The sequence below is a fragment of the Arvicanthis niloticus genome, chromosome 11, assembly GCF_011762505.2.
Source record: "Arvicanthis niloticus isolate mArvNil1 chromosome 11, mArvNil1.pat.X, whole genome shotgun sequence".
In the NCBI taxonomy this organism is placed as follows: Eukaryota; Metazoa; Chordata; class Mammalia; order Rodentia; family Muridae; genus Arvicanthis; species Arvicanthis niloticus.
In genome coordinates, this window is record NC_047668.1 from 54,862,583 (window position 1) to 54,890,361 (window position 27,779).

The 27,779-nt window shown below is 48.2% G+C and overlaps 2 protein-coding genes and 1 long non-coding RNA gene across 3 annotated transcripts; 1 reads left to right on the top strand and 2 right to left on the bottom strand.

Moving 5' to 3' along the window:
* Nucleotides 1-261: 261 nt before the first annotated feature.
* Cenpa (centromere protein A) lies at nucleotides 262-6,481 on the bottom strand. Its single transcript, XM_034514384.2, has 5 exons — nucleotides 6,183-6,481; nucleotides 2,171-2,277; nucleotides 1,716-1,793; nucleotides 1,302-1,456; nucleotides 262-657 (listed from the first exon to the last, which is right to left on the bottom strand). Exons 1-4 carry the CDS (start codon nucleotides 6,340-6,342, stop codon nucleotides 1,322-1,324), a joined length of 480 nt encoding a protein of 159 aa, XP_034370275.1. The 5' UTR covers nucleotides 6,343-6,481; the 3' UTR covers nucleotides 262-657; nucleotides 1,302-1,321.
* Nucleotides 6,482-6,629: 148 nt separating this feature from the next.
* LOC143443973 (uncharacterized) lies at nucleotides 6,630-7,119 on the top strand. The gene is made up of 2 exons (XR_013113431.1): nucleotides 6,630-6,725; nucleotides 6,845-7,119. It is a non-coding gene; the product is annotated as an uncharacterized LOC143443973 (long non-coding RNA).
* Nucleotides 7,120-14,497: 7,378 nt separating this feature from the next.
* On the bottom strand, nucleotides 14,498-25,849 carry Slc35f6 (solute carrier family 35 member F6). The gene is made up of 6 exons (XM_034514394.2): nucleotides 25,678-25,849; nucleotides 18,304-18,376; nucleotides 17,490-17,661; nucleotides 17,087-17,299; nucleotides 16,333-16,443; nucleotides 14,498-15,720 (listed from the first exon to the last, which is right to left on the bottom strand). Exons 1-6 carry the CDS (start codon nucleotides 25,752-25,754, stop codon nucleotides 15,248-15,250), a joined length of 1,119 nt encoding a protein of 372 aa, XP_034370285.1. The 5' UTR covers nucleotides 25,755-25,849; the 3' UTR covers nucleotides 14,498-15,247.
* Nucleotides 25,850-27,779: the final 1,930 nt, after the last annotated feature.

The following is a 27,779-nucleotide window of genomic DNA, read 5'->3' on the forward strand; positions in this document are numbered from 1 at the left end:
AGAGGGATTTTCTGAACGTTTTTGATAGAATTTACTGGTAGGAATCTGAAAGACTATCTATTTCAGGCTATGGATGCAGTTCAACATTATACTCCATGCTTGGCACGCACAAAACTTTGGATTCAAGCTCCAGCCTTGAAGGAAAGGAAGAAAAGATTTTGTATGTAGTCGTACTTAAGTTTTGAACAGCTGCATGTTTGCTGACAGGCAGGACGAGGTCAGTCTGGAAGGCAGACATTTATACAATGGGGCTGGCAGGGCTTTCCATACAAGAGATTCAAGTATTTTATTTAGATTTTTCTTCCTTATATATATTTTTTAAAAAGTACAAATACACACAGTAAAAGATGCACACAGTACAGTAAGAATAAAATAACAATATCCCCTCAGAACATGGCAGATCTCATGTGTCTGAAACTCTGTCATAAGGTTGAGCAATTTACAAACCAAGCTGACCTTTGGTCTGCAAACACTCATGTCTATGGAAGCAGGCAGATGGTCTCTTCTTCCTCTGTCACAGAGGAAAGCCATAATCTTCTCTTTTAGAAAGACAGTTTAAAGGGCAACGTGTAGCCACTGTTCAAAACCAGCAAAATCTAGGCAGTGTCCTTAGACACCACTGTCTAGCTGCAGCTCCAAAGGTTCCAGGCATTGTCTCTGAAATTTAGCAATCACATTTACTAACAAGGCATTAAAAACAAACAAACAAACAAACAAACAAACAAACAACAAAAAAACCCCTTCTTAAAATTAGAGAATCCGAAACTGGGCATAGTGGTGTACACCTTTAATCCCAGCACTTGGGCAGAGGCAGGTGATCTCTGTGAGTTTGGGGCCAGCTTGCTCTATACAGTTCCAAGACAGCCAGAATTACATAGTAAGACCCTTACTAAGGCAGCCGAGGGGGTGTGGTGGGGGTGGGGGAGGAAGGATCTGGTCCTTGTAAAATGACAAGATGTATTATCAGAAATATGGAGCACACTCATACGTTCACTCTCTAGTGCTGGCTGGCATCCACCTGGCAGCTGAGTGAGATGCTCAGGTCTTATGTTGGTCTTGAGCTCTTTATCCTCCTGCTCGGGCTTCTCAAGTACTGGGTTACAAGCATGAAGCACTACCTTCAGCTCTTAACACTGCACAAAGGGACATGGTGCATGCCTTCTAAGCATCTAGAAAAGACCTTCCTTAGGGAACACAGGTGAGAGGGCAAGGGACTAAGGATGGGCGAGGATGCTGCTCCCCTTCAGAACAATCTTTTCTCTCAGCAACAAGCAGCACTCTGAAGAACAGGAAAGACTTACAGACACATCACACTGCCGGCTCAGCCGAGTCCTCCCTCGATGCCTCGGATCCTCCTGGTCAGCTGTATGTCTTTGGGGAAAAGCGTGACCCGGCCAGCATGTAAGGACAGCAGATAGGCATCCTCAAAGAGGTGGACGAGAAAGGCTTCTGCTGCCTTGGCAGAAAGAGAACATTGACATGAGTGAGGGTCCAGACTGTCTTTTCTTGGAGACAGACTGACTCAAAGGACTCAAGAGAAGAACAAGGTGAATCCAGGGGCTACCCATCAGACCCGCTCCACACCCTCATGTGTTACATGTTGGCTGCTCTTTTCAGGAGGCGAGAAACAACCTGTGGTACACCATAAGCAGTCCTGTGGAATTCTGGAATGTATTTCTTCCTCTCTGCCTTCACCCATCCCTGCCCCTTCTTACCTCTTGAAGGGCCAACAAGGCGTGGGCTTGCCAATATAAATCCACACCACGGCTGAATTTCCCACATATCTCTCTTACCTGTGGAGGAGTGGAGGAGGATGAGTGGATGGACGTTCTCCAAGTACCTAATGCATTCATTTCTACCATTATGTCTCGGCCCTCGATCTCAGGCTCAGAGGAGGTGCTGACTCCCTGGAGCTTAGGAACTGGTATAGCTTATGGGTGGTGAGGAAAAAAAGGTAACCTCAGGGTAGGGAGACAAACCAGATGAGAGGTTCTATTATAGTGAGGTAACAAGAATAATCAGTATCATAAACGCAGAGGCTGTGCAGTGCCATGGGGTTAGAGACAACCTTCAGCCAAGTCAGTGAGAAGCAGAAGCATCCCCATATTTGGGAGAATTAAAGAAAATTAAAGAATGACTCCAGGCCAGAGTGAAGGTCCCCAGAACTCACAACGCGGCTGAAAGGTTTCTTCCTTAACAAGAGGTCTGTGTTCTTCTGCAGGTTCTTGATTTCCTTAAGCCACAGTAATCTCCGTCTTCTGTGTAGTGCCTGAGCGCCTGAGCAGAAGAGTCAGGTGGTGAAGGCAGAGGAAGGAAGTGTGTTCTGCAACACGGCAGACACAACCCTTCACACGAAGTCAACAGACTTCAGGACGGAACTGTCCTCAGAGCAAGCAGATAGGTGCTTAAGAAAGGCCTGTGAATTGAATTCCGTCTGAGTTTAATGGGTTTGCGCATTAAACTCCATAAGGCCCTTCTTACACCCTTAGTCCCTTCCTGACAGACCCCTCCTGTCAGGCCCCACAGTACCCATGGATCTCATGTCCTTCCCACCAGACTGGAAAGTTAGTTATTTCAGTTTTTAGGCTCTTGTCTTTATTCTAACTAGCTGGAAGGAATTAGGTAGCATCTAGTACAAACCTCTTGTCTTGATTATCCTGGAGCCCTGGGAAGTGGAGACAGTTGGCCAGTGTTCATTAGAGACTAAGTTGGGACCTTGGAAATGGCATAACTCACTGTTACTGTCAGGAATGTGGATGGTGAAGCCATAGACTTTGGTAAGAATTCAAATTCTCATTAGAAAACAAAAATACAAAATTGAGGGAAAAAAAAAAAAAAGCCCAAACCATTCTGCTCTGGAGCTGTGGCTCTGTGGTACAGTGCTTGGTTAGCATGCATGAAGCCATGGGTTCAATCCCCACAACACAGACAAAGAAAAAATATTTCTAATCTAAAATGTTAAAGAAGAAACTTAACTGATATTAGACTACTTAAAAAGAAAAATATAAAAATATTCTTCTCAAAACATGAAAGATAACACCCCAAATTCACCAGAGGCAAATAAATAACCTGAAATAGATCTAGCAGAAAACAAGAATGCCAAATGAGTTAAGGTCTGAAGATGGCTCAGTGGTCAGAGCATGCGCCATTTGTACAGAGGATCCAAGTGTGGTTCCTAGCACCCATGGCAGGTGCTCACACTGCCTATAACCACTTGTCTGTAACTTTAGGGTCAGGGGGATCCAGTGATTGGTCCCCTTGGGCATCTGTATTAATGTGCACATACATATGATTAGAAATAAAAATTGGGCTGGAGTGATGGCTCACTGGTCAAGAGTATTTGTTGTTCTTGTAGAGGACCTAGGTTTGGTGCCCAACATCCATATGGTGGCGTACAACCATCTAACTCCAATTCCAGAGAATCCAACATCCTGACATCTGTGTCTAACCTCTGTAGGTGTGTGTGTATATACATATACATATGTACATATGTACATATACATGTGTGTATATGTACATATGTACAAACACACACATATACTCACACATATACACACACACACATATATGCAGGTAAAACACATACACATAAATAAGTAGGTGCTTTGCCTGCATGTATGTCTGTGCCCCATGTGTATGCCTGGTACCTGCAGAAGTCAGAAGAGGCAGGCAGGTCCTCTGGCACTGTACTGACGGTTGTTAAGCCACTATGTGGTGCTGGGATTCAAAACCTAGGCCTCTGGAAGAGCAGCCAGTGCTCCTAACTATTAAGCCAGTCACCAGGCCCCCTAAATAAAAATAAATCTTAAAAACAAAAAGATAGCTGAGTTAAACTCAACTCAAGTGTTATTAAGATAAATAAGACATTAAATACAATAAATTAGTCATAATGAAAATTAAATAAGTAAATAGTATAATTGTCAATAAATATAAACAATTGATGGATTAAAATGAATATGCCCAATTAATTGAACAGCTTGGCTAAAACAAAACAAAAGCACACACATAGGAACTGGCTGGAGGAGCACTTGCCTTGTACAGATAAGGCCCTGGGTTCAATCCCTAGTACTGCAAAACAGGAACACTTAGCTTTGGCTAGGTTATTTAAGGTCCAGCCAAGAAAGAAGGTTCTATCCCAAGCAGTGAGGAGCACTGCAAGGGAAATGGGAGACAGAGGTCAGTACAGAAGTGGCCTGTGCCAGGCAGGTGAAGACTTAATCATGGGTGAGGTTAGGGTTATGAACCAAGGACACAGAGCAGTGTCTAGGAGGCTGGAGACATTGAAGACAGAGAGGGAGGACCCTGCTCTACTTTGGTTGCTGTTGCTGTGATAAACACCACTTCCAAGACCAACTTGGGAAGCAAAGGGTTTATTTGGCTTGCTTGTCACAGTCCATCATCAAGAGAAGCCAGGGCAGGAGCTCAAGGCTGGAATCTGGAGGCAGGAACCTTGGAGGAGCGTTGCTTACTGACCTGCTCCCCTAGCTTGCATAATTCAAGCCCATCTACCCAGACAGGAGGTGGCAGCACTGCCCTCAGAGGACTGGGACCGCCTATATCAGTAAGTAATGTTTAAAAAGGCCTCAGACAGGTCTCCAGGTCAGCTGAAGTTCCCCCTTCCTGGGTGACTACACTTGTATCAGGGCTGTCAACTGAAGCTAACTATGATGGACCATAACTAAGAGATAAAGTACAGATAGCTGGCTCCTCCTCACCACATGTGGGATCCAGGCTGGCAGGGGCGGGGGGGTGGGGGGGTTTACCAGTCACACACTCACAGAAACTAAAGACAACACAACAAGAGACTGCCAAAGAATGTGACTAACACCAGAAGAAAAATGAGCTAAAATCAAGAATCAAAATAAACTATACCCAAGGAGTTTGAACTGGAGAGGAGAGAACTGGGTGCCATCCTGCGTGCTTGCAGTCTATCACCTGAGAGGCAGAGGTAGGTGGCTAGACTGGGCTACATGGTGAGACATTATTCTCTCCCAGAAAAGAAAGATTTTGAGAAACATAAGAGGAAGCAAGCTTTAAGATTCACAATGCAAGAACAGGTGTTTATGAAAAGGAACTGATCAGAGATGACATGGAAAGAACTGGGTTCAAACACACTGAAGCTGGGTCTCAAAAGTCAACTTAAGCAGCTGGGAGCCAGAGAACTCCATACTAAGGACTTCATACTAAGGTTCTTTCCAGCCAGGCCCATGGGCCCTCACCTACAATGCCAGCACATGGGATGCAGAGACAGGGGGTCTTGAGTGCAAGGTTAGCCTGGGATACATGGAAGTCACTATCACACCAAAAATGGTTTTATTTTGTTCTGTGTGTATCTGTTTTGCCTAGACAGAGACATGTATGTTTATGCATGCAGTGCCTGCAGAGGCCATAATGATCCCTGGAACGGGAGTTACAGATGGCTGTGAGCTGTTATGTAGCAAGGGAGCATGAACAACACAAAGTCTCTTACAGCACAAAAGGAAGATGTGTCCAAGGGCCCACATAAAAGAAGGACTGAGTTGGGAAAGGAAGGTGACACCTAGGCAAGGTCTGTGAGTGGGGAGGCTGAGTGATGGAAGTGAAAGAGGGGGTAAAAGGCACCAAATAGCTGGAAAAGTAATTTTAAAATAAAAATGGGGGTGGGGTGGGGTGGGGGACAGGGAGTTGGGGATGTAGTTCTATAGTAGAGACCGTGCCAACAAGCACGGAGTCCTGGGTCTTATCTCTAGCGCTGCAAATAAATAATAAAAAGTAGGGGTTGGAAAGTTGGCTCAGCTGATAAAAGCGCAGGCTGCTCTTCCAGGGGGCCCAAGTTCTCTGTTCCAAGCACTCTTATTAGACAGCTCACAACTGCCTGTAACTCCCGCTCCAGGGTTCCGACGCCCTTTTCTGGCCGTCGCCAGCAACTTCGAACATGTAGCACACACTCAGACAAACACACACAAGACGTTAAATGAATCCAAAAACAAAAACAAAACAAAACAAAACCCCATGTCCGTCAGAATGAGTGTCTCTGCACAAGCTACCTATGTTGTCTGCGTTTCGTTTTTCTCACCGGCGGGAAACCAGTAACCCTACGCGTGGTTAGCAGCAAGCCGTGACCAGGGGCAGATGTCCTCTTTACTGCCCCGCCCCGCAGGGTCACGTCACTGGCCTCGGAGGTGCAGGACAGGCCCGCTTACCAACACCGGAGCTCCGTCGCGAGGGTCCGGGCGCCGGGCTGGAGGGCCGCCTCGTCGGAGTTCTCGGCCCGCGACGCGGGCTCACGGATGGCCGCGAGGGTCCGGGCGCCGGGCTGGAGGGTCTCCTCGTCGGGGCCCTCGGCTTGCGACGCGGGCCCATGGCTGATCGCGAAGGTCCGGGTTCCGCCGCCTCCCTTAAGCTTTCTGAGTCCTGCGGCCAAAACTGAACGCGAAAACAAACCGACCGTGTGCGTCAGGAACGCCGGGTGTCCGCCGCCATCAGTTCAAAAAATCACTCGCCCCGCCCACCGCATTTTTAAAATCCCCAACTCCGTGACTCTCAGTGGCTGGCTCTGGAAAGCCAGCGTGGAGCGACATCCAAAAGAACCAATAAAAATAAATATCCGGTCGCAGAGTCAGCCAATGGGTACTTGGAGACGCGAAGGGAGGCGGGACTTTCCTACCCTGTCCTTGTTCATCTCGTAACTAACAGGACTCATTTTCTCAGGAGCACTCTGGGCCACGGGACAGCTCAGTTCTGAGGTGGGTGTTGAGTTTGTAGAGCTCATTTCCTCAAACGTTTTATGTTTTCCTATCAGACGTTGGGGGTGGCTTTAAAAATGCGGAAACAGACTGCCCAAGAATGTGACAACTCCACACAGCACCCGTGACGCTCCCGAAAGCAACCCGCAAATGTGATTCAGAAGCCAGGTTAACTGCGTGACCTTTTCAGAAGATAGAGTCGTGGGGACAGCCAGGAGATGGGATCTGAGGACAAGGTCCAGGCAGGACAAGCGCAAGCACTATTCTTGGACCATGCTATCAAACATAATGATGGAATTGTCCGAGAAAAACCGGCTTTTCTCTTTCTCCCGGGAGTAATATGAATTCAGGTCGTGGCACCGAAATCATAATAAAGAGAATTTCAATTTCGTCATTTTGCTTTTTTGAGTTTTCTAAATGATCTATCGTGAACCTGTACTCTAATCAGGAAAATACTTATATAATCAGTGGTTTCATAGAAGCCTTGTGGAGCATTGGGGTGGGTGGTGTAAAATAGCGCAGCTGCTGTGGAAATGTGTCGTGGTTCGAATCTGAAATATCCTCCAAAAGCTTGGTGTCCCCTATGCAGCAGTGTTTAGGGGTGGGGACTTTGGGAGATGATTGGGCCACAGGTGCTCTGACTTCATCTGTGGATTCCTTTAATCCCAGCGCTTGGGACTTCAGAAGCAGGTTTGTTTTAAGTTCAGGGGCAGCAGACCTACATAGTGAGTTCCAGGCTAGTCAGAGATATGAGTAAGATTTTATTTTATTTTTTGTCTCAAATAAACAAAAAATCAATAGCCAACTGGTTTAATCTCCAATATGCTACCCCACAGACACAACATTTAAACATAGAATTACTATATGATCCAGAAGTCGATGAGTGTATGTGTGTGTGTGTGTGTGTGTGTATCTCCAAGAGAACTAAAAGCAGGAACTTCAACAGATAATGCATGCTCATGCACCCAGCAATTGTACAATTTTACTAACAATAACCAAACAGTGAAAAGTACCTGACTGTCCATCAGCAAATGAATAGCAGGAATGAATATACAATGGCATCTTGTTCACCTTAAAAGGGGAAGAATTTCTGTCATATACTACATTGATGGATCTTGAAACCATTATGGTAGTTGACATAAGCTAGTCACAAAAGATCACTAGTCCATCATTCCACTAAGATGAGGCAGACACCAAGAGTGGTCAAATTCATAAAGATAGACAGAAAATAGAATGGCAGTTGCTAGGAGCTGGGAGGATGGAGTTATTGTTTAATGGGCAGAGTTTCTGATTGGGAAGTGAAAACAGTTCTAGAGACTGATGGTGGCTGTGTGCTATGTGTGATCTTAATTCATCAAAATTTTATGCTTACTATAAAAAAGAGAGCGAGAGTGAGAGCAAGAGAGAGAGAGAGAGAGAGAAGAAAAGAAGGCTCTTATTAAGTCCTTTAAGGTATAGTCAAATCACAGAAGATGATGCCCCACCATCACTGGAGAGACCCAGATCCTCAGTAACTGTCAGTCAGTCAGAGACAGTCTTCAGGTATGAAGTCTGCTTTGGACAGATAGCCCTTCAGTAAACTAGAAGTAGAGAGCTAGATTGAAGGCAGACTCATAAGGAGGGAGACTCTTATGAAAATCCATAAGAAACTGATGAAACTGCCTATGAAACTGTAGCAGTGTGTGGGTTAAGGTATAAGAGGGGGATAATGCTTATTAATGTACACATTTTTGCATATTTTGGCTTTTGAACCAGTTAGACTGTTGTACTGCAACCTGCCACTCTGTGGGTGGGTGGATGGGTGGGGTACAGGAAGGAGCCAGGGCCAAATCTGAAATAGGGGTCCACAGCCCGTGTCTTCCTTCGCCACACCAGAAGGGGAAACTGTGGAAGTCTAAGAAGGATGCTGTCCTTCGTGGTTTCATCTTTGGGTACCTGGGTGTCACTGTTGTGCTACCGAGAGTCAGGAAGTGGGGTCCAAGGTTTGACCTTCGCCTCCAGCATCTGGGCATGCCAGGTGGAGAGGGCGAGGCAGAGCCCAGGATGAGTGGAACCTGGTCTGGATGGGAGTGAGGTCTGAGTGTGCCAGAGGGGCTGGAGGGAAGAAGGAGTATTAGGCTCACCTTAGTCAGGGCCTTCCCCACCTTGATTCTGAATGAAGCAACTCTCTGAGACAATCCTTGTTTGTTCATTTTGGTTAATTGATGTTGGGGTGAACCAGGGATTATATAGCTCTTGTGGAAAGGAATACTCAGGAAAGGCACTCATTGGCTCAAGGCTCAGGGCTATCTAGATACCTCGTTAACACGGAAAAGAACTGCAGGTGGTGTTGTGCTGTGTGACTCAGTGCCTATGGTCTTCAGTGGGGTGTCATGGTTACATGTTCCAGAGCAGGTAGAAGTGGCTCTCTCTGCCACCGGATCTCTGAGACTCTCAGGACCTGAGCTCACTCAACTGTCCCATTTCATACGTCTGTCTGGTAACACGGTCCCGCATGCTGTATATTGAACTACTGATTTTTAAAAATATATCAAACAAAAACAAAATGGGCTGAAGAAGTCATGTTGAACACTAGATGTCTCCGGGCTCTAGATGAGTTGACTGGAACAAGAGTAGTAACCCGTAGATCATAGAAACCCTCAGAACTAACAGGAAGTTCAGCATAGGAGAAAGAAAGGGGAGAAATTAGTTGGTTGTGCCAGCATGTCTGAGACAAGAGACTCATTCAGTGAAAGCTGACATCACATAGGGATGACCAGGTGAGTCTGGATTTGAACCCAGTATGTAGGGATGGCCTCTACCTTCTGTCACCACACCATTGCTTCTTGTGGACCTTTCTCTTTCTCTTTACTAAAGAGTGTGGTGGGTTCAAGTGTGCACTTCTGAGGTCCTGGCAACTCTGGAGGCTGATAGAAGGATCATTTAGGCCCAGGAATTCTGGCCTAGGATGTGCTTAGCTGATTTGGTATTAACATGGTGACCTAGGAATTAGGAACCACCAGGAGGTTGCTCATGCTGATTGGAAGAGGTATACTCTGGCTTGAGCAATGTGATGTGGTAGAGAGGGAGGGAGGGAGAAGGAAGCTGTGTTCATCTGACTCAAGGAGCTATGCGACTGAGGCCCCATCACAGCTTGAATTTTCTCCTTCCTCTTCTTCCTCCTCTTCCCCCTTCTCCCTCTCCTCTTCTTCTTGTTCTTCTTCTATATTTTTTTTTACACTCTTCAATAGAGGTCTGGCTTGAAAAATGTCAATCCTGATGGGCATGGTGGTCATGACCTGTCAACCCACCTACTTGGGAGGTTGGGGAAGCAGACCGAACTTTTAATGATTGCTTAACCTACAGGGCAAGCCCAAGGTTGGTCTGGGCATCTTAGAAAGACCCTGCATCAAAATCAAAAGTAAAAAGAAAGACAAAACTATAGATCATTGGTAGAGGGCTTCCTGAGCAAGCACGAGGCCTCTTGGGTTCAGTTTCCAACACACTCACACAGGCACATGTACACAGACACTGAAACATGTAGAAACACAATCAACTTTAGGGCCACTTACATGATCAGAACCCACTTTCCCACTTCGACTCTCATTGGCTCAGGGGCACGGCTTGAGTGTGGGATTTACACAAGGTTTTATGTAAGCTTGGATCCTAGCTTCCTGTTTGCTGGTTCTGTGACTTTGGAGATTTACTTGCCTGCCATAAATGAAGAGTTTTGCTCTTGTATAGTCCAGTTAGTGTTGTGGGAGATATTTTAAAAATGGTCACTGGTCAAGCTGACTATCTAAGCTGTAGCAGCTCTGCCTGGCTCAGCTGCCATGTTCTGTGGTCGGAGGCCACGTCGGCGCGGCAGCTAGAAACAGCCACCCACGAGACGCCAGCATGGGACATGGCTCTGTCAGTCTTCCACGCTGTCTCCACAAGGTTGGGCATTGCCCAGACCATCCCACTATCTATGCAGGCCCAGTAAGAAAATGGGAATCTAATGCTTAAAGATTAATCAAAGGCTTTATATGTTTGGTAATGCTCAATAACAATATGCCCATACAATTAGAGGTGTATTGCAATTAGCTAACCTAAATAAAAGTTGTTACCCACAACTGCTCTCCATACCTGTGTGGCTCTCCATCGCTCCTACATCTCTGCTCTCCCTAGCTCCTCCTCTTCCTTTTCCTCTTCCTCTCCTTACTCCTCCCACCTTAGCTCCTTCTACATACATATCACCCTTTCTGTTAAAATAAAATAAAAAAAATTTCTCTCAAAATACAATTAGAGCACAACTATACCAATTTGTGTCAGTAAGGTACAAGATAGACCTAATACCCAGTCCATCAATTTTGTCAACTAAACAGAACCTCTGTCATCTCTCCTAACTAAAAGACTTAGTTCTGAACCTGGCTTTTTTTCTGGCTTTAGAATGAATGTCAGCTGAAAACCATCCTCTCAAATCTTTTCTCTCAAAATAAAAAGCCAGGATTGGCTGTGAGGCTGTAAGTCTCCAACTGACACTTTTCATCACTGGGTCAGTTCACTGACTCAGAAATTGCATTTCCTTCTTAAAGACCATCCTGGGCTATGGCTTTCCTTTCAGGTAATGGATCCCTGTGAGACAATGGACCATGCTAGGAAACTTGGCAAGATAGAGTGAGTCTGAGACCCCAGAAACTCGGGTACACACACCTGAGACAGTAGGTGCCTCACTGCTCCCTGCCAGAGTCCTGGCCTGGAACTTGTGCTAAGCTCCCTACTTCAGTCATATAACCCCAAACAGAGTTCTCCATGCTAATGAGGTACCTAGAGGTCCTGAGGGTTTAGCCAATAAGCTCCCCTTCCCTGACATTCCTTCCTGCAAAAGGTATTTAATCCTGAGATTAAATACCCTGGTCCACCCTGAGATGTTGGTATGCATCCATTTTCCATGATGAACAGCCAATAAACAGTATGGAACCAAGGACTGTCTCTACCATCCAGACTGCTGTGGGGGAGCATGAGAAGGCCTTCATCTGCAGAGTTGCTGCCTAAATCTCCCGTAGAAGGCGCATCTGCACCTCCAGATAACCTCTGCTACTTTCACAGATGAGCTAACCTGGGCTTGCCGTCCTCAGGCCACCGGCCCCCAACAATCCTGGCCTTCCTTGTCTTAGGCCTGTGGAACCCCCAACCCTTTGTTCCCGACTCCTCTGTGAATCACTATAGCAGCAACTAGATGTCCAGGGATCAGGGAACCCCAACTTCGGCTCCCCACATCTTAAGACTGCATTTTCCCACCCCCAGAGCTGTGTCTCGGTGCTTCCCTGAAACCCAACACCCTTTTCTGAAGGAAAACTACTTTAAATTTAACTGCTACATATCTCCCTTGTGGAGATCTGGCTGAAGGGGATTCTTGTTTTGGATCCCAGAGTGATTACAGAGGATTCCATTGGACACGCCCACAGGAGGACAGTTACACTGCAGCCTATGCTGCAGCTCCTTGGAGTGCCCAGGTAGAGGAGCAATGGTGGAGCATCCTGATGAACCCGAGGCCGTGAACGAACTCTTAACTCCTAGGATGCCCACTGAGGCCAACCAACCTCATGAGCCTGCCCAGACAGGAGAAGCCGTTCTCAAGCCCAGCAGGTGAGTGCACCTGTGGGGAGCAAGAGTCACACAAAACTATAAAAGAGCATGTGTCCTCATTTCTGGGTTATCAGTTTTATCTTGTGGCACAGAACCTAGTTTTGGCATTACATAAATCACGAATAGCAGCAGTAAGAACAGAGCCCAACGCTACACTCATTCTTGAGTTAAGACAGACTTCACAAGGGAATTATGAGCTCATATAGGTTACTGCTCCCAAGCCCCAGACACTACAGATGTTAGTGTTTTGTTTACTATTGAGCTGCCACTAAGCCATTTCCATAAGCAATGCTGGGACTAAGGGCTGGAGAGCCATAGTGGCACTGCCCCAGAACTTCAATCCCAGCACTCTAGAGGCAGAGGCAGGAAGATCTCTGTGAGTTAGAGGCCAGATACATCGAGTCCCAGGTTCGAGGATAGGCAGGATTGTTACATAAACTGTCTCAATCTCCACCCACAAAAAGTGTTCAAGAACGGTAACTTAGACTTTTAAGATTTCAGAGTCTTCTGCTGATCTCGGGGGTTTTGAGGATGTTGGCAGCTGGGCATGGTGACACGTGCCTGTTTGGCACAAGTAGGGCAGCCCATGGTAGGCGAGATTCTGTCTACCAACTCTGGTCTCTCCATCTGTGGCAGAACAGGATGGGCAAGGAACCAGGGCATCTGTCATTGTTTGTGATAGGCTGTGCCCCAGGCGGGGAGGTGAGGGGGAGCTTTCCATTCTGGGCACCAGTGTCTCTCAAGATTGTTTGAACTGTATTATCATATGTGTATGATAGGTATGTGACTGTGAGTGCATGTATGCCGCAGCATGCTTGTGAACGTCAGAGCTCAAATTCAGGACTCAGTTTGCTCCTCCTACTGAGGGTCCTGGGGATTGAACTCAGGCCTTCAGGCTATCGAGACAAGTGCTTTACCTGTGGAGCCTCTCCATGGTCCTGGGCTAGGATCTTCACTGTAAGGAGTAAATGACGTTTGTGCTTTTGACACTCCACATTTTTTCTAGATGATACTCTTAGGTTTCTTTTCTTTCATTAAAAAAGTCTAATATTGACAATTTTTCATTTCTTAAAAAAAAAAAAAAAAAAAAACAACAACTCCAAAACAACATTGTAGGGCCTGTTTTTATTTTTGTACAAGACAGCTGTCATACTGTCTCTTTCACCTTGAGTAAATGGGCACAGGGTTTCCATTTACTTCTCCCTGTGACAGACTGTAGTCCAGAAAAGCTTGGGCCTCTGGAACTCAGGGCTAATGGAACAGAAGAGTTACTTCCTTGAAATACCATTAGAATCTGTTGGAATCAAATGTGAACCGAGGGCTTTGCTCATCAAGGGCCCCTTCCCCTCACAAAGAAAGCTGTTTGTATTTTACTATTGAGCTGCCAATAGGTCATTCCCACACAATGCTGTGATTAGGCTTGTTTCTTCTGTTCAGGATGAGAGCATCTGCAGGGTAACAGTGTGTTAGGTCTTTAGCCCAGCCATAGAAATCCACCCAAAGGTCCACAGAGACCGTATAGTAGTGAGCCACACCTGGCTGGCTGGGATACTGGCTCTGTGTGTGCATCATGTCACCTTCTGGGAGTGCCATGGCTTTTCCCTCTGCACTTGCCTCTACAGATATCATGAGAGGGAACGAGGATGAAACATTTAACCCAATGCTGGGGATGCCAAAGAAAGACCCCTGGTAAGTCCATCATCCTGTGGACACTATGGGTCTGGATTATTGGGAGTGGGGCCACATTGGCTCTAGGTCTCTCTAATACAGAGTCATGCAGCTGTCTAGATCAAGGGTCTCTCAGGTCTTTGGCCCAAGCTAGCAGTAAACATAGATCCCTCTTGCCAAACAAGTTACAACTCCAGGCTTCAGTCTCCTTTCAAATGGAAGGTCTGTTGGTGCACAACATTCCTGTCATGTCAGCACTTGGGAGGCTGAGGCAGGAAGGCTGAATCTGAAGCTAACTCTGGGTGACAAAGGAAGTTGAATGCTGGTGCTACACAATATAACTTTTGTTTCAAACAAAACAAAACAAAACAAAACAAAACAAAATGGTTTGTGAAGTGATTTCCTAGGGCTGCCTGAAATTCTCCTTTAATCTTTCCTAGGCTGAGAGGCCTTGGGGTATGAACAGAACATGAATACATCACAGAAGCGTTGGGCATGATGAAGTGCACCTTTAATTCCAGCACTGACAAAGTAGAAGGTGAATCGCTGGGAGTCTGAGGTTAGCTTGGTCTGTATCATGAGTTTCAGGACAACCAGGGCCATGTAATGGCAAAAAACCCAAGCCAAACCAAAACAAAGATACCAAAGAGCCCACCACGAGGAGGAAGGGTACTAGTGTGCTCAGGCTAGTGACAATGAGGCCCACAGGATGCTGGGGCTGCAAGGCACCAAGGACACATTATGTACACCTGTGCTGCACAGCAGTCAGACCTGATACACGCACTGAGCCTGCAGCCATGGCTGAGCCAGAAACTAGGATTTTAGACAGGCTTCAGGAATATCTTCCAACTTTGCAGAATAGTCTCTTAGTTCTGATTTGAACCTGTTCACTGACTTCTTTGTGGCTTATGGTTCATAAGCTAGATAATTTACCATGATAAGTTAGTGTGTAACAGAAATACTAGGGTTGTAGCTTCTTGACATTCAAACTCACAATTTTGTTCTAGTGCAGCAGAGCTGGGAGGCTGACAGTGGTTGCCATATCTGGACCTGTGGGGGCTGGGTCCCAATATTCCAGGCCTCAGGAATAAAGCAGGACCTGGTGTCCGCCCATCCTCTCTGGTAGCGGCTGCACAGAGGGGTCAGTAGGGATGGATGGGGCGAGGCCTTGGGACAGGACACTCACAGTCCACCAGTCTGCATGGCCTCAGCCATCTGGTGGCAGCAGAGATCCCACTGTGGGCTCAGCTGGCTTCATTGATGGGAGTCCGGCTGTCACCCAGCAGTCTCTCTTGCTCTCCCTCCTGGGTAGGGAGTCGCCAGCGCCTGGACAGGCAGGCTAGCAGTGGTCGGTGCAGCCCATTGTAGAGGGCAGTGCCCATGAGGAGGATGAGGAAACCGAGGATCTGCAGTGGATGGAAGATCTCCCAGCCCAATGCGAGGGTGAAGGCCCAGATGACCATGGTGCGGAGGGTGTCTAGCACCATGCGGGTGGTGGCGCTCATTTCCTTGGTGACACTGATCCCCGAAAAGTTGAAGAAGGCAATGCTGCTGATGTTGCCCAGCAGAGCCAGGGCAATCAGGGGCTGTCGGCCCACTTGGCAGAAGGCATCCAGAGCATCTTCCAGGACCCCATGAGGGTTTCCACTAAAGGAGGCAGCGGGGATGTAATACATAGGCACGAGCAGCAGAGAGAGGATCACGAAGCCGAAGAAGCCTGGGGGAAGCAAACACACACATCACACTCTCATCCTGCCTGCGTCTCCCAGCATGGCCCACAGGCACTCTCATTGCTGAACCACTGTTTTTGTTAGGTTCCTGTTGTTCACTCCTGGGATCTGTCCCTCTGCCTCAATGTCAACCCGATACTGACAACTTGCTGGTTTGTCAATGTCAACCCGATAATGACAACTCACTGGTTTGTCAATGTCAACCCGATAAAGACAACTCACTGGTTTCCAAACTCACACCTAGCAACTCAAGCCACTGCCCTGTCAGGAAGTCCTTCTTCCTTCCCCCTGCCTGTCAGGAGCTGTGGCTCCAAGAGACTCAGAACTGCTCAGCAATAAGGTTCCGAGTTCAACTGGTCTAAGCTCGGTACACTGTCTGTCCCCTTCCTGGCTGTCACTCCCTCTAGAGGAGGTGTACATCTTGCTCACTTTCCTTCTGTCTCCTCTCACCCGGCCCCTATCCCCCCTCTGGGGAATGGAGGTTCACTCTATCAAGTTCCCAGCCCACTCTGTATCCTGCTTCTATGAGTCTCACAGTACACACTGCCCCAGGAGACCCTCCCTCCAGCCACTGCTCCCAGGCCTGTGCCCACACGCACCCTCGATGCCCACGGCCTGGAGGGGGTGGATGTTGTGTTTGTAGACAAACTTCTCCTCTAGCACCATCTGGATGGCAATGATGATCTGGGCCATGATGATCAACAAGTCACCTGAGGAGAGGAGGCTCCAGTCAAGCAGGGCGACCCTGGGACTAGGGCTGGGGGTGGTGACAGTAGAGTCCAGGGACGGCACAGCAAGTCAGCCTCCTGATTTTCCAGGGTTGACCATGGGTCCTGACTTCCTGGCCTCCAGGGTGGACAGCATGCAGGCCTGGGCTCCCAGAAGGTCCAGAGACCTGCCTTGGCCTGACAGCTGCATCTGTGGTGGGCAGGTCCTTCAGGGAGCAATAGGCTTGAGACAAGACACTTCAGGTTTCTATGTGAAGCTGACTGGCTTAGGTGGTCACGGCAGTGTAGTGTGCTACAGTAGTTCCTGCTGGGTCTGGCTTACTGTGATAAGAAATGCTTGGGGCTGGGCATGTGTCAGTAACTGGCCCTTCTGTTCCACTCCAAACCGGCAGTTTGTATTTGTGAATGGATGTGAGCCACAGGACTCAGCAATCTCCTCATGCTGCTTGTCTGTCTCTCTTCCTTGGTCCAGTCACATTCTTCTGGTCTCCCTCACACTTCTACCCATCAAGGGCAGGTATATGACCCAACCCAGGACACATGGATGGTGGAGCCTGGATGAATTTGTGGGATAACTTTCTGTAGGCCTCCAGAGGGGAGGGGACAGGAGGAGCAGCTGCCTCACCTGTGATTACTTCACTGAGTTTGTGTTGATTGTCATGCTTGCTCAAGAGGTCAGCCAGGCCAACTACCACCAGTCCTGCAATAGTGATCAGGATGCCCAGCCACTGGCTCGGTGCCAGTCTCCGGTTCAGGAAGGCCACCGAAAACAGGCCTGTGAAGATGATCACTGCACCCCGCAGCATCTGGAAGCTTGAAGCACTGGTCATGTTCAGGGCTAGTAAAGGAGAGACCTGATCATTAGCTGTTAAGGGCAAAGGCTGGCTGCCACCAAGATGTCCCCAGGGAGCAGGAACAAGATGAGCTTGCCCTTACTAAGTCTTGGAGATGCACAAATGAGTCCGTCACCGGTGATGCTGACTCATGGGGAGTCCCTTAAGCATGGCCTCACTGGCCAAGTTACTTACCCACATACATGATGCTGGTTCCAGTCATGTCACACAGGGCTGGGGGCAGGAAAAGTAGGGCGCTGAAGGGCTGCTGGGGCTCTACACTGGAGTCTGATTGTCTTCTGGCTCGGCATTTGAGCAGGTAGAAGGCAGCGAGGCAGGAGAACTCGCCCAGGAACATGCCTACTGCCTGCAGGAACAGGACGCAAGGAATCCGCACTGAGGGTCTTGGGGTCACCTTTAGTGATACTGTGTTTTGTTTTAATATAACTGCACTTTAGACAAGAGCTTACCAAGGACTCCAAAATGTCATATAGACAAAGGCAGAACAGCTTTAGGAGGCTAGCTAGGCCACTAGGCTTGTCACAGGGGCCCCAGAACAGGTCACTGGATACCCTATGGAGTATGGCACAGTGTAAAATCAACCCATTAGGCGGACCTTTTCCAATCCAGATACAGAAACAGACTCAGTTCAAAGGCTCACGGAAGGGCCAATGGCCATACTGGGGCATAACCCTGAGTCTTCCAACTCTCAGCCCAGAAATGGGGTATCTTTGATTGTCCCCATGCCCGAGAAGTTCTGTGCTCAAGGGAGATGTACAAGACACTCTTCTCACTGGAGCTAGTGTTTCCACGTGTCCAGATGGGACATGGTGAGAGCATGACCACCCATCCAGGGGTGCTCTTGGGACTCTGGCTCTATTCTGGGAGAGCAGAGAGGTGCATAGCTTTTGGGGAACCAGGATAGCTTCATCCCTAGGCCAGGAAAGAGATCAGCTGCAGGGGTGCCTGGATAACGCCTGGGAGACGGGCGGGAGGATAATGCTGGTACCTGGACGAAGGGATGCTTGAAGCTGTGCTCCTGGCTTCCTCCACAGCCCTCAGCTACGAAGTTGTCGGCCCACCTGCAGCAGAGAGAGGGAAGGTCAGACTGGCTGGCTTGATGGACTCTTACCTGGCTGGACTCACAATCAGCCCCAGATGACAGTGCTCTTCAGAGGCACCTGTCTCCATGGTGAAGGGGTTTAAGATATATTTCATCAACGTATGGACATAGAGTCACAGTACCTGTGTGTCTGCAATTTGTAGAAATCAGATACTATTACACCAGTGTTGTTTATATAAAACATGTTACACTCATTGCTTCTCAAAAATAAAATTAAAGCCACTGCTTAAAATTTAGTGTATCAAACACACACATGGTAAAAAAAAGAGATTCATCCCTCCCCCTTTTCTTTTTTCCTGAGACAAGGTCTCACTATATAATCTAGGCTTGAACTTGATTGTTTTGTTTTTTGTTTGTTTGTTTGTTTTTTTGTTTTTTGTTTTTTTCGAGACAGGGTTTCTCTGTGTAGCCCTGGCTATCCTGGAACTCACTCTGTAGACCAGGCTGGCCTCGAACTCAGAAATCCTCCTGCCTCTGCCTCCCAAGTGCTGGGGTTAAAGGTGTGCGCCACCACTGCCCGGCCTGCCTCAGGTTCCTGAGTGCTGGGATTATAGGCACATACCAAGATTGGCGGCAAAGTTGTTCTCTAATGTCTGATAATTTACTGTCACTTGTTTGGCATCTTTGGAAATCTTTGGATTGTAGAAGGGACCAGTGCACGAAAAGTGTCAAGAGTCTTTGGTCATCTGGACATGAGGCCACACATCTGTAAGCTTAGCATTAAAGAGGCCAAGCATGATGTGAGTTCAAGATCAGTCTGAGCTACACAGTGAGTTTGAGGCTAGCTTGGGTTATGTGTAGAGACTGGCCGGCCACTAACCAACCAACCAACCAACCAATCAACCACCCATCCAACCAGCCAACCAGCCAACCCACTTACCAGCTATCCAACCAACTCTGGCCCAGGAGACCATTGGGTCCTTCACAGCTGGGAAGGCCCTTCTAATACCTAAAGCATGCCATACCTGTTATGGAGCAGCATGCCAGTGAGTACTACCACAGACAGAGACCAGTGGTGGAACTGGTCCCCATCCAGCCCAGAACTCTTCCCAGCACACTTCAGGCAGCTACACCTATCATTCTGATTTGTTGCCACTTAAGCACAAAATGGAAGTCAATTTCTCATCCTGGACCTTTAGACCACAGACTGACACTTAGGAAGACCCTCTAGACCTGGATCTAGCAGTATGGCCATTACCCAGAAGCACCCTGGGCTGCTTGTGCAGCTCATATCTAACGCTCATTCTGGTCCCACACTCCTTGAGGTTTGAATCACTTTAGCAGAGGTCCTTCCATACTCTCCACCCACTGCTCCCTGCACAGCCCGATGCTCTGTTGAGTGACTGAGCCTTCCAGATCCTAGCTTGTGAATGTGATAGGTGCTTTGGCTCCAGGCCCAGTGTCCGTGAGATTGATTTTCCACAGGTCTGAGGTGGCCCCTGCTGATGCAATGGGAACAGCATGGGCCTGTCTTGTGGGGAGTTAGCTGGCTGGCCGCCCAGCTGAAACTTTCTCCTTAAGAGTGGTTAGGCTTTCTCTACAAGGTAGGCCTGGTTTGTCTGGACAGGTATTGTTTGGCTGGCTTCCGACTAGAGAAATGGGATCTCTTTGTATCTAAGAACCTATCCAACCTAGGGATTAGGTGTCAGCAACCAGCCCAGTGCATGTCTTCAGGCCTGGGAGGAGACAAGGGCAGGGGTCTCGGCTCACCTGCATGTTTCACAGGCAAGATCCCAAATCCATCCTCAAAGTGTCTGAGGATGACAGCTATGACCCTTAAAGTCAGATGGCCCTTTGATGCCTGGCCATGCTTCCCCAACAACTCTCTAGCCCCAAAGACTTTTTTTTTTCCTCCTTTGAGATAGGGGTCTCAAAATGTAGCCCATGCTGGCTAAAAACTCACAATGAGGACCAGCCTGGTCTTGAATTCACACAGATCCACTTGGCTCTGCTAGAGTTAAAGGAACACACCACCATAAACATTGTTTCTTAACAGGCAACTCTTCGAGCACTGCCTGTACAGGCCTGTGCAGAGCACACTCCACAGGTGGTCTGATTACGCCTTATAAAGACCATCATTTTCAGAGGGCGACTCAGGCTCAGGATGCAGAGAGAAGTTTGGGTTTTCCCAGGTGACAATGTGCACACCTGTTATGGTAGGCCCTGCTGCAGTTTACTATCAGAAACACAGAGAACACATAGAAGGTCAGTGTTTGATCACACACATCTGGAACCAGACGGGCTCCAGAGATTCCCAGACCAACGCTGACAAGTGTCAAAAGGAGTAGATAATACAAGCCCTATAAACCAGGTCTCTGGGGTGTTCAGTACACACCCTTTCATGTCCTTGTCCCTTCCCATTCCCCAGGCAACTAGAACCACCTTCCCTTGGGGGTCAGTATAGTCTCACTGGGTTTTGGATTACAAGTTCCTGGTGGAGCTGGTAGCATTCCTTCTAGGCTCTGCCCCACAGTTACTTGGCAATAGCCAGGTAGGCCTGGCTTGCTCTTTTACTCCCTTACTTTCTGACTCTATTATCTCCCTGACCCTTTTTTTCCTCTCTCCTCTCCCCCTTCCTCCTGCTCCAACTCTCTTTCCCATGCCCTAAATAAACTCTATTCTGCACTATACCCGTCGTATGGCTGGTACCTCAGGGGAAGGGATGCCTGGGCATGGGCTCCCTTATACCATATTTCTACTAAACATATCCTTAGCTCTTTTCTTTAGTATGAAACACAACACACTGCCAGGCGGTGGTGGCGCACGCCTTTAATCCCAGCACTTGGGAGGCAGAGGCAGGCAGATTTCTGAGATCTGAGTTTGAGGCCAGCCTGGTCTACAGAGTGAGTTCCAAGGCAGCCAGGGCTATACAGAGAAACCCTGTCTAAAAAAAACCAAAAAAAAAAAAAAAAAAAAAAAAAAGAAAGAAACACAACACATGCAGTCTCTGGCTATCCACTGCTACATATGAGGCTAAAGGGGTTCTGTGTGGTGTCTCCAAAGTTCCACAGCCATGACATGTGGAACTAAAAATACTTGGCTATCATCCTGCAAAAACCCCTTATTTGACAGATGGAGATATCTATGGTCCAAGATGGGCCACAAGACTCACAATATACAATAGGACTCATAGGCCAGGGCTGGGACTAGAAATGCTAACATCCAGTTTCTGTGCCAGCCTTCTTACTCTAGACTGTTCCTCCTGAGGGGAGGAGAGAGCCAGCCCTGCAGATGGGCCTCCATTTTCTCTAGACACCTTAATGTAAAGCCCTAGGAGGGTATACCCTCAGCAGACAGAGGCCAGCTTCTCTCACTGTTCCCTGAGTGTCAGCAGGCAGGCTTGGAGTGACTAATTCTGCCAGGTGGTGAGTCACTTGCAGGAGGCTTTTCTAGCCCACACTGAAAGCTCAGCATTCAAGTTGTGTACCCAAGAGTGACAGGACTGAAGAAATGTCTGAAATGTCCAGTCACTGCTGATTCCTGCATAATTGCTACCACTTCCTCCTGAATGCACTGTTGTCCAACAGTGAGATAGCTTCTTTGTCTCATCCAGGGGTCTTCAGGAGGGCTATGATTTCCCTGTGAGAGGATACATGGTTAGTGAGCCCACTGCTGTTGGGAGAAGACCTTCCTGAAGCTTCCACACCTGATGCTCTCCATTCCACTGCACTGGCCTCCTGATTGGCTCTCTCAAGATGGTCCTGTAGCCACACTGAAGCAACAATGACAAGCCGTTCATAGAACCCAAAGGGCAGGTGCCAAAGACAAAAGGTGAAGGGACAATGGGAGTGTCTTCTCTAGCAGAGGCCTGGTGATGCCTCACAGGGTCTCCTGCCCACAGGTGGAGGCGAGTTAGACTCATAAGCCCTCCCTGGATGGGTAGGCTCTTCAACTCCCAGAAGCTGGGGTTTTGGGTGCCTCAGGAGCTTAGGAGGAAGCTTTGAGGGTCTGTTTGACTTTGGTTCTTCTTGTGGAGAACTTTAGCTGTATCTGGACAGTGAGGCTCTGAAATGGGTATCGGTCACGGGCACTGAACCAGGCAGACATGCTGGTTCAAGAATATGGTCAGCAGAAGTGGCTGGTGAGGGCAGAAGGAGACAGCCACTGAAAGGAGAAGCAAAACTTCCCAGGGAGGAGACCTAAGCTGACGCTCAGGGAGGGGTGTAGGATTATTCAAGGCTTTTTTTTTCCCCATGGGCATGTGATAGCTTTCTGTGGTCTTCTAAAGCATGCTGAGTGGGCAGAAGAGAGCTGACCTGTGGTCCCTGCAGGGTAGGCAGCACTTCCTCAACCGAGGTTGCCAACCTCCCTGGGGACTCTGGGAAAGACACCAATGAGCTCTTGACATGGGAGACACTGTCCAGTTCTGCCAGAGGCTCCTAAGATGAGCAAGTGGGATGATGGACAGGATTCCTTGACCTGGGTGAGGTTTGCTGTCTAGTTCCGTAAGGGGGTACCCTGAAGGTGGGGGTGGAAGTAGAAGATGCCATTGAAGGATTACCCATTCTAGACACAGTGAGGAGATAGGAAGCCCACAGAGCCAGGACTTCGAGGCAGTCCTAATGACATTGAGGCCTAGGTACCACTCCCTCCTGACATCAGTAAGCCAAGTCAAAAAAAAGCAACTTTTGCAAACTGTAGGGATCAGACTGGATGATTTCTGTTGAAAACAATAACGAAATGTCCATGGGCTTGGTGGTGTCTGACTGTAAACCCATTACTTGGGAGGTGAAGGCAGGAAGGTCCTGTGTTCAAGGCCAGCTAAGGACTATACAGTGAAACTGTGTTTCAAAAGATAAATAGATAACCAACTAGTCTTCAAAACAAATAGTGAGGTATCTGCCCTAACTGGAGGTTAGGGCATGGATTCTAGGGTTGGAACACTTGGATTCAGAATGAAGTCATCACTTGGGAACTGAGTTGGAGTTGCACATGACTAAACCTTTTTGTGCCTCAGTTTCCCACCTAGGGATGATGAACCCATCTAATTTCCTCCCCGAGATTACATGAAAGGATGCCACGGTAGATGGTCTGTAACTCGGTAGGCCTGGGTGCTGTGCACTGGCTGCCCTGGCTGCCGTAGCTTGTACGTAATGGAAACCACTGGCCAGCAATGCCGTTTTCAACCAGTATCTCATACCCTGGTAAGCTTGCTGCTTCCTCAGCCGTCTTTCTCACTGTTTGCTTTAGAACAATGTTTAGTCCAGCTCTAGGCCCTATCTCAGAATGGGGGTGGACGTAGGGCTCCTGAGAGGCCACACAAAAGATGATGGGCTAAGGACAGATCAAAGGTTAAGACACTCACAGAGGAGTCCTCCTGACTCTCTGGAAGCCTTAAAGGGTGGGGCTTCCTGGGACTGAGGCTCCCTAGGCTTCCTACCTTACTGGTTTGGAGGTTTTCAAAGGAAAGATTGAGTCAGCATGGTTTATCTAAGCAGTAACCGACCATTTGGACTCTTCCTGGGGAAAGCAGCCTGGACAGGCTAATAGCCACTTTGAACATTAGGAGCAGTCCTTGGCTGGTGTGAGAATCTCATCAAAAGACCAGCATTTACCACACTGATTCTTTCTCTGTTTAATTCTCCCATGTCCAACAAGTCACTCCTCAGGTCCGTGTGCCCTCTGATTATGGAGGGAAAAAGTCCAGCTGGGCATTTGATGCTGTGAACAAGCTACTTGAGAAAGGAGCTGGCCTTTCTCTTTCGTGCCTCCAAACCTCTGCCACATAAGAGTCCCAACTAAACATCAAGATGTAGTCTAATCCCTTTCTTTCCCCAGAGATAAGCCCAACAACTGCATAGGTCCTATTCTGGGTTCCATAGACTGTGCCCTCCTTTAGGGGAGGAGAGAGGGCCCATTGTGACTGGCACATATATACACATCTGTCTCTTTCACCTGGTCACCTCTTCTCTCCCACACTGTAGGTATATTACCTGAAGAGTGCCCATCTCTCTCCTGGGCATTTCACAGTTTTGACAGACTTTGTTAGACACAAGAAACCAGAGAAGTAAATAAGAAATGGCTATACTACGCTTACAGCCAGTTTCTCAATGCGCAGAGGCCCAGGAGACCCAGAGCGCAGTCCTGGAGGCCTTTGACTGGGAACCGCCACACCAACTCTCTTTCCTAGCTGGGCCCAGTAAGAAACTGAGGCTGGACTTGGAGAGGAGCATTGTTCACTGTTGCCCACGTGCATACTGGACAAAGGACAGATGATGCCCGGCACACTGAGGATTTTGGATACAGATAGATGCAGCAAGGCCTTGCTCCGAGGTGGAGGCAGATAAAGTGACAAAGAACTGTCAAGTTAAAGGAGAGGCCTATGATGGAGGAGACCATGTTGGATTTCTCAGCTTTGTGATGAATGGGCCTTAGCTCCCAACCTGCTGAAGACTGTTACTCCCACACCAGAGCGGAAGTCCTCAGCTACCTTTCTGGTCTGTGTAAAGGACCCCTCTCCCAGATAGACACTTTCTTTGATCCTGTGGGTCAGTCAGCCTTGTGGCTTCATTTTGAGACTGGTTTATAACACCCTCCCCAACCCCCCGCCCACCCTCACCTCTCTCCATGGCACCTGCTAGGTGTTCTCTCTCATCTGTAAGCAGAGCCACAGAGTGGCTCCCACCCTTACGCAAACGTTCGCGTTTTCCACACTGATTCTTTCTTTTTTCAATTCTCCCATGTTCAACAAGTCACTCCTGAGGTCCGTGTGCCCTGATTATGGAGGGAAAAAGTCCAGCTGGGCATTTGATGCTGTTAACAAGCCACTTAGAGCTGGCCTTTTTCTTTCGTGCCTCCAAACCTCTGCCACATAAGAGTCCCAACTAAACATCAAGATGTAGTCTAATCCCTTTCTTTCCCCATGAGCAACCCAAGGCCACCTTCTCCTGGCTTGCCCAGTACTTCAGCTCGGACACTCCAGGAGCACCGGTGCTTCCTCTGCAGGCCCCCAGCCCCTGCAGGAAGTCTCTGGGTCTCTGACCGCAGCGCCAAGAGCGCCGCCGGGAGGAACTGATCCAACCCTTCGGTTCAAAGATGAGGAAACTGAGGCTTGGAGATAGAAGTGACAGCGAATCAAAGTGGCCTTCAGATGCCCGCTTTCTTCCGGCCTCTCACCCCTTCGTCCACACCAGCGCGACTGAGCTCTCGGTAATGTGGAGGGCTAGTGGGGTTGGAGAGTAGAGGACGGACGGGGGACAGGGCTCCGGGTGTCCGCACCCACCGGCCCAGCAGGTCCCTCCCGGCCTGACCCAGACTCACTTTGCCGAAAGCGTGTTGATGGAGCCGGTGACCAACATGAGCCCGGCCAGGAACAACTGGTACTTGGTCCAGGCCATAGTGGTAGACACGGGAGACTACTTGAGCCAGCAGACCCAACCCGGGTCACCCGGGATGTGGCGTCTCCTACTCAAGAGCTTCCGGGCCGGGAGTCACATGACCCCACTGGCCCCCGCCCCACTCCCGCTAGCCCCGCCTCGGAGCTGCCGCGGGTCTGAGGTAGGGGAGTGGAGAAGCAGAGTGCACCGTCCCTGATTGGCCACCAGATTTTCTTTTCTTTTACTCTGCTTCTTTTTCTTTTTTGCACTGCTAGTGTCTCGTGTGTGTTGAGCAAGCCCTGTACTTCTGCAGCGCACACTCCCAGCCCCTTGGCCTCCCGGTTTGTAAAATGGGCACTTGGGGTCACGTAGAGATGCTTAGGCGAACTTAGAGCATTTTGTAAACAGTTTTGAGAGGTTGAGACTGGCTACTGGGTAATAGTTACAGCGTGGGAATCTCCTTTCTCCAGGATCTCCAGAGAACTGGAGGCCTGGGAGAGATGTCCCTAGGGATCCCAGCCCGTTAAATTGCTCACATCTTTCAGTAAAGGGGCATTCGAGTCGTGTTCTAGCTTCCAGTAGGGTGTTTAACAGCTAAAACTAAAAAGCACTAACTGGGTGTGCATTCCCAGCACGGGGGTGGGGTGGGGGGGGGGAAGTGAAGACCAGTTTCCACTATATAAGGAATCTGAGACCAGCCTAAGTAACTAAGTAAACAAATAATTAAAGCAAAACAAAAACCTAAACCCAGAGAAGCCCAAGGATTTAAGGTTATGCTTATGAGTGGCAGTGCGATGTGTGTGTGTGTGTGTGTGTGTGTTGGGATGTGAACTTACAGATGAAACACTGACTTCTGTACAGTTCCTGCATTAAGCCTCCCCACTTACCCTTCAGGACCCCTGTAAATTCTGCTCAGAAGCATCCCTGCAGAAAGACCCGACCTTGGTTTGTGTGTACAGTATTTCTAGCATTTCATTGATTAGGTTTGAGACAGGATCTTGTTATATAAGCCAGACTGGCTTCCAGCTCACTATGTACTCCAAGATGGACTCCAGTTCATGACTGGCTATCAGTTTGTTAAAAATTACAAACTATTTGTTTGTGTGTGTATTGGAGGGCCCTTTCAAGGTATGGTGCATGTGGAGGCCAGAGGACGTAGGGAGTGGGTTTTCAGCTGCCAGCTGCCTACCTTCCTGTTCCTTGTCCATGTGATCTGTAGCGCATGCCCTGCCACAGGTAAAGACATAAAACCCAAAACACCCTCGATGCCTTTGACCTACCATACATAGTTCCTCTGTTTCTGAAGATCCTATTACTGCAGGTACAAAAAAAAAAAAAAGTCTCTTGACCACTTTTTCCTGGTTGCCTTGAACTTGTGCGTATGGATAGTGTAGATTCAGAAAAAAAAAAATCTTCAAGGTACAGTAACATCTGCTTTGGAAGATGAGATAGAGAATGTATTATAAATGGGGTCTTGAACAAAAATATAGGAGGCTATCAGACAGAGAGGGAAACATCTTTCATGTAAGAAGGGTCATGTGTTGTATAGCTCTTGGACCTGCAGAACATTCCAGAATTTTTCTTTACTAGAGCGTTGGTCTTTTCAGTGAAGCCAGGGATAAAAGTTCCAAGAGGTGACTTCTCCTGAGCTAGGTGTCCCCGACAGCACTTTTAGTTTTGTGTCATTTCAAAGGAAGTAATAATTTATCCAAAACTGTTTCCTGAGACATTGGAGACATAGATGAAACAACTGTGTCCTAAAGAGACATCATCTGCCAAGCCCCCTCCCGATGGGAGGCAGTTCTTATCGACTACAGTAGGACTCTGGACTATTTTCCCATAGGTTCAGGCCAAGGATACTTGCCTGACATAAACATTACTAATGACATTGGTGTCACCAGCCCGACATGATGTCACTAGCAGAAACAGTCTTTGTCTCTAGAGCCACATTAGAAAGTGAATTTTAAGTTATTATATCATGCTGTAAGCATTCATCAAACAGCTGTCTCTGGAGTCTGGTACATAGGAGGATTTATTGGCAAAGGC

Excerpts from the sequence above, each read along its gene's own strand:
- Cenpa (XM_034514384.2), bottom strand. The coding sequence starts at position 6,342 with ATGGGCCCGCGTCGCAAGCCGAGGGCCCCGACGAGGAGACCCTCCAGC. Across the intron at positions 2,278-6,182 it reads GCGACGGAGCTCCGGTGTTG|GCGCTCAGGCACTACACAGA; the intron begins GTAAGCGGGCCT and ends TCTTCTGCTCAG. Across the intron at positions 1,794-2,170 it reads AGAAACCTTTCAGCCGCGTT|GTAAGAGAGATATGTGGGAA; the intron begins GTGAGTTCTGGG and ends ACTCCTCCACAG.
- Slc35f6 (XM_034514394.2), bottom strand. The coding sequence starts at position 25,754 with ATGGCCTGGACCAAGTACCAGTTGTTCCTGGCCGGGCTCATGTTGGTC. Across the intron at positions 18,377-25,677 it reads ATCAACACGCTTTCGGCAAA|GTGGGCCGACAACTTCGTAG; the intron begins GTGAGTCTGGGT and ends TCTCTGCTGCAG. Across the intron at positions 17,300-17,489 it reads AACCAGCATCATGTATGTGG|CCCTGAACATGACCAGTGCT; the intron begins GTAAGTAACTTG and ends CTCCTTTACTAG.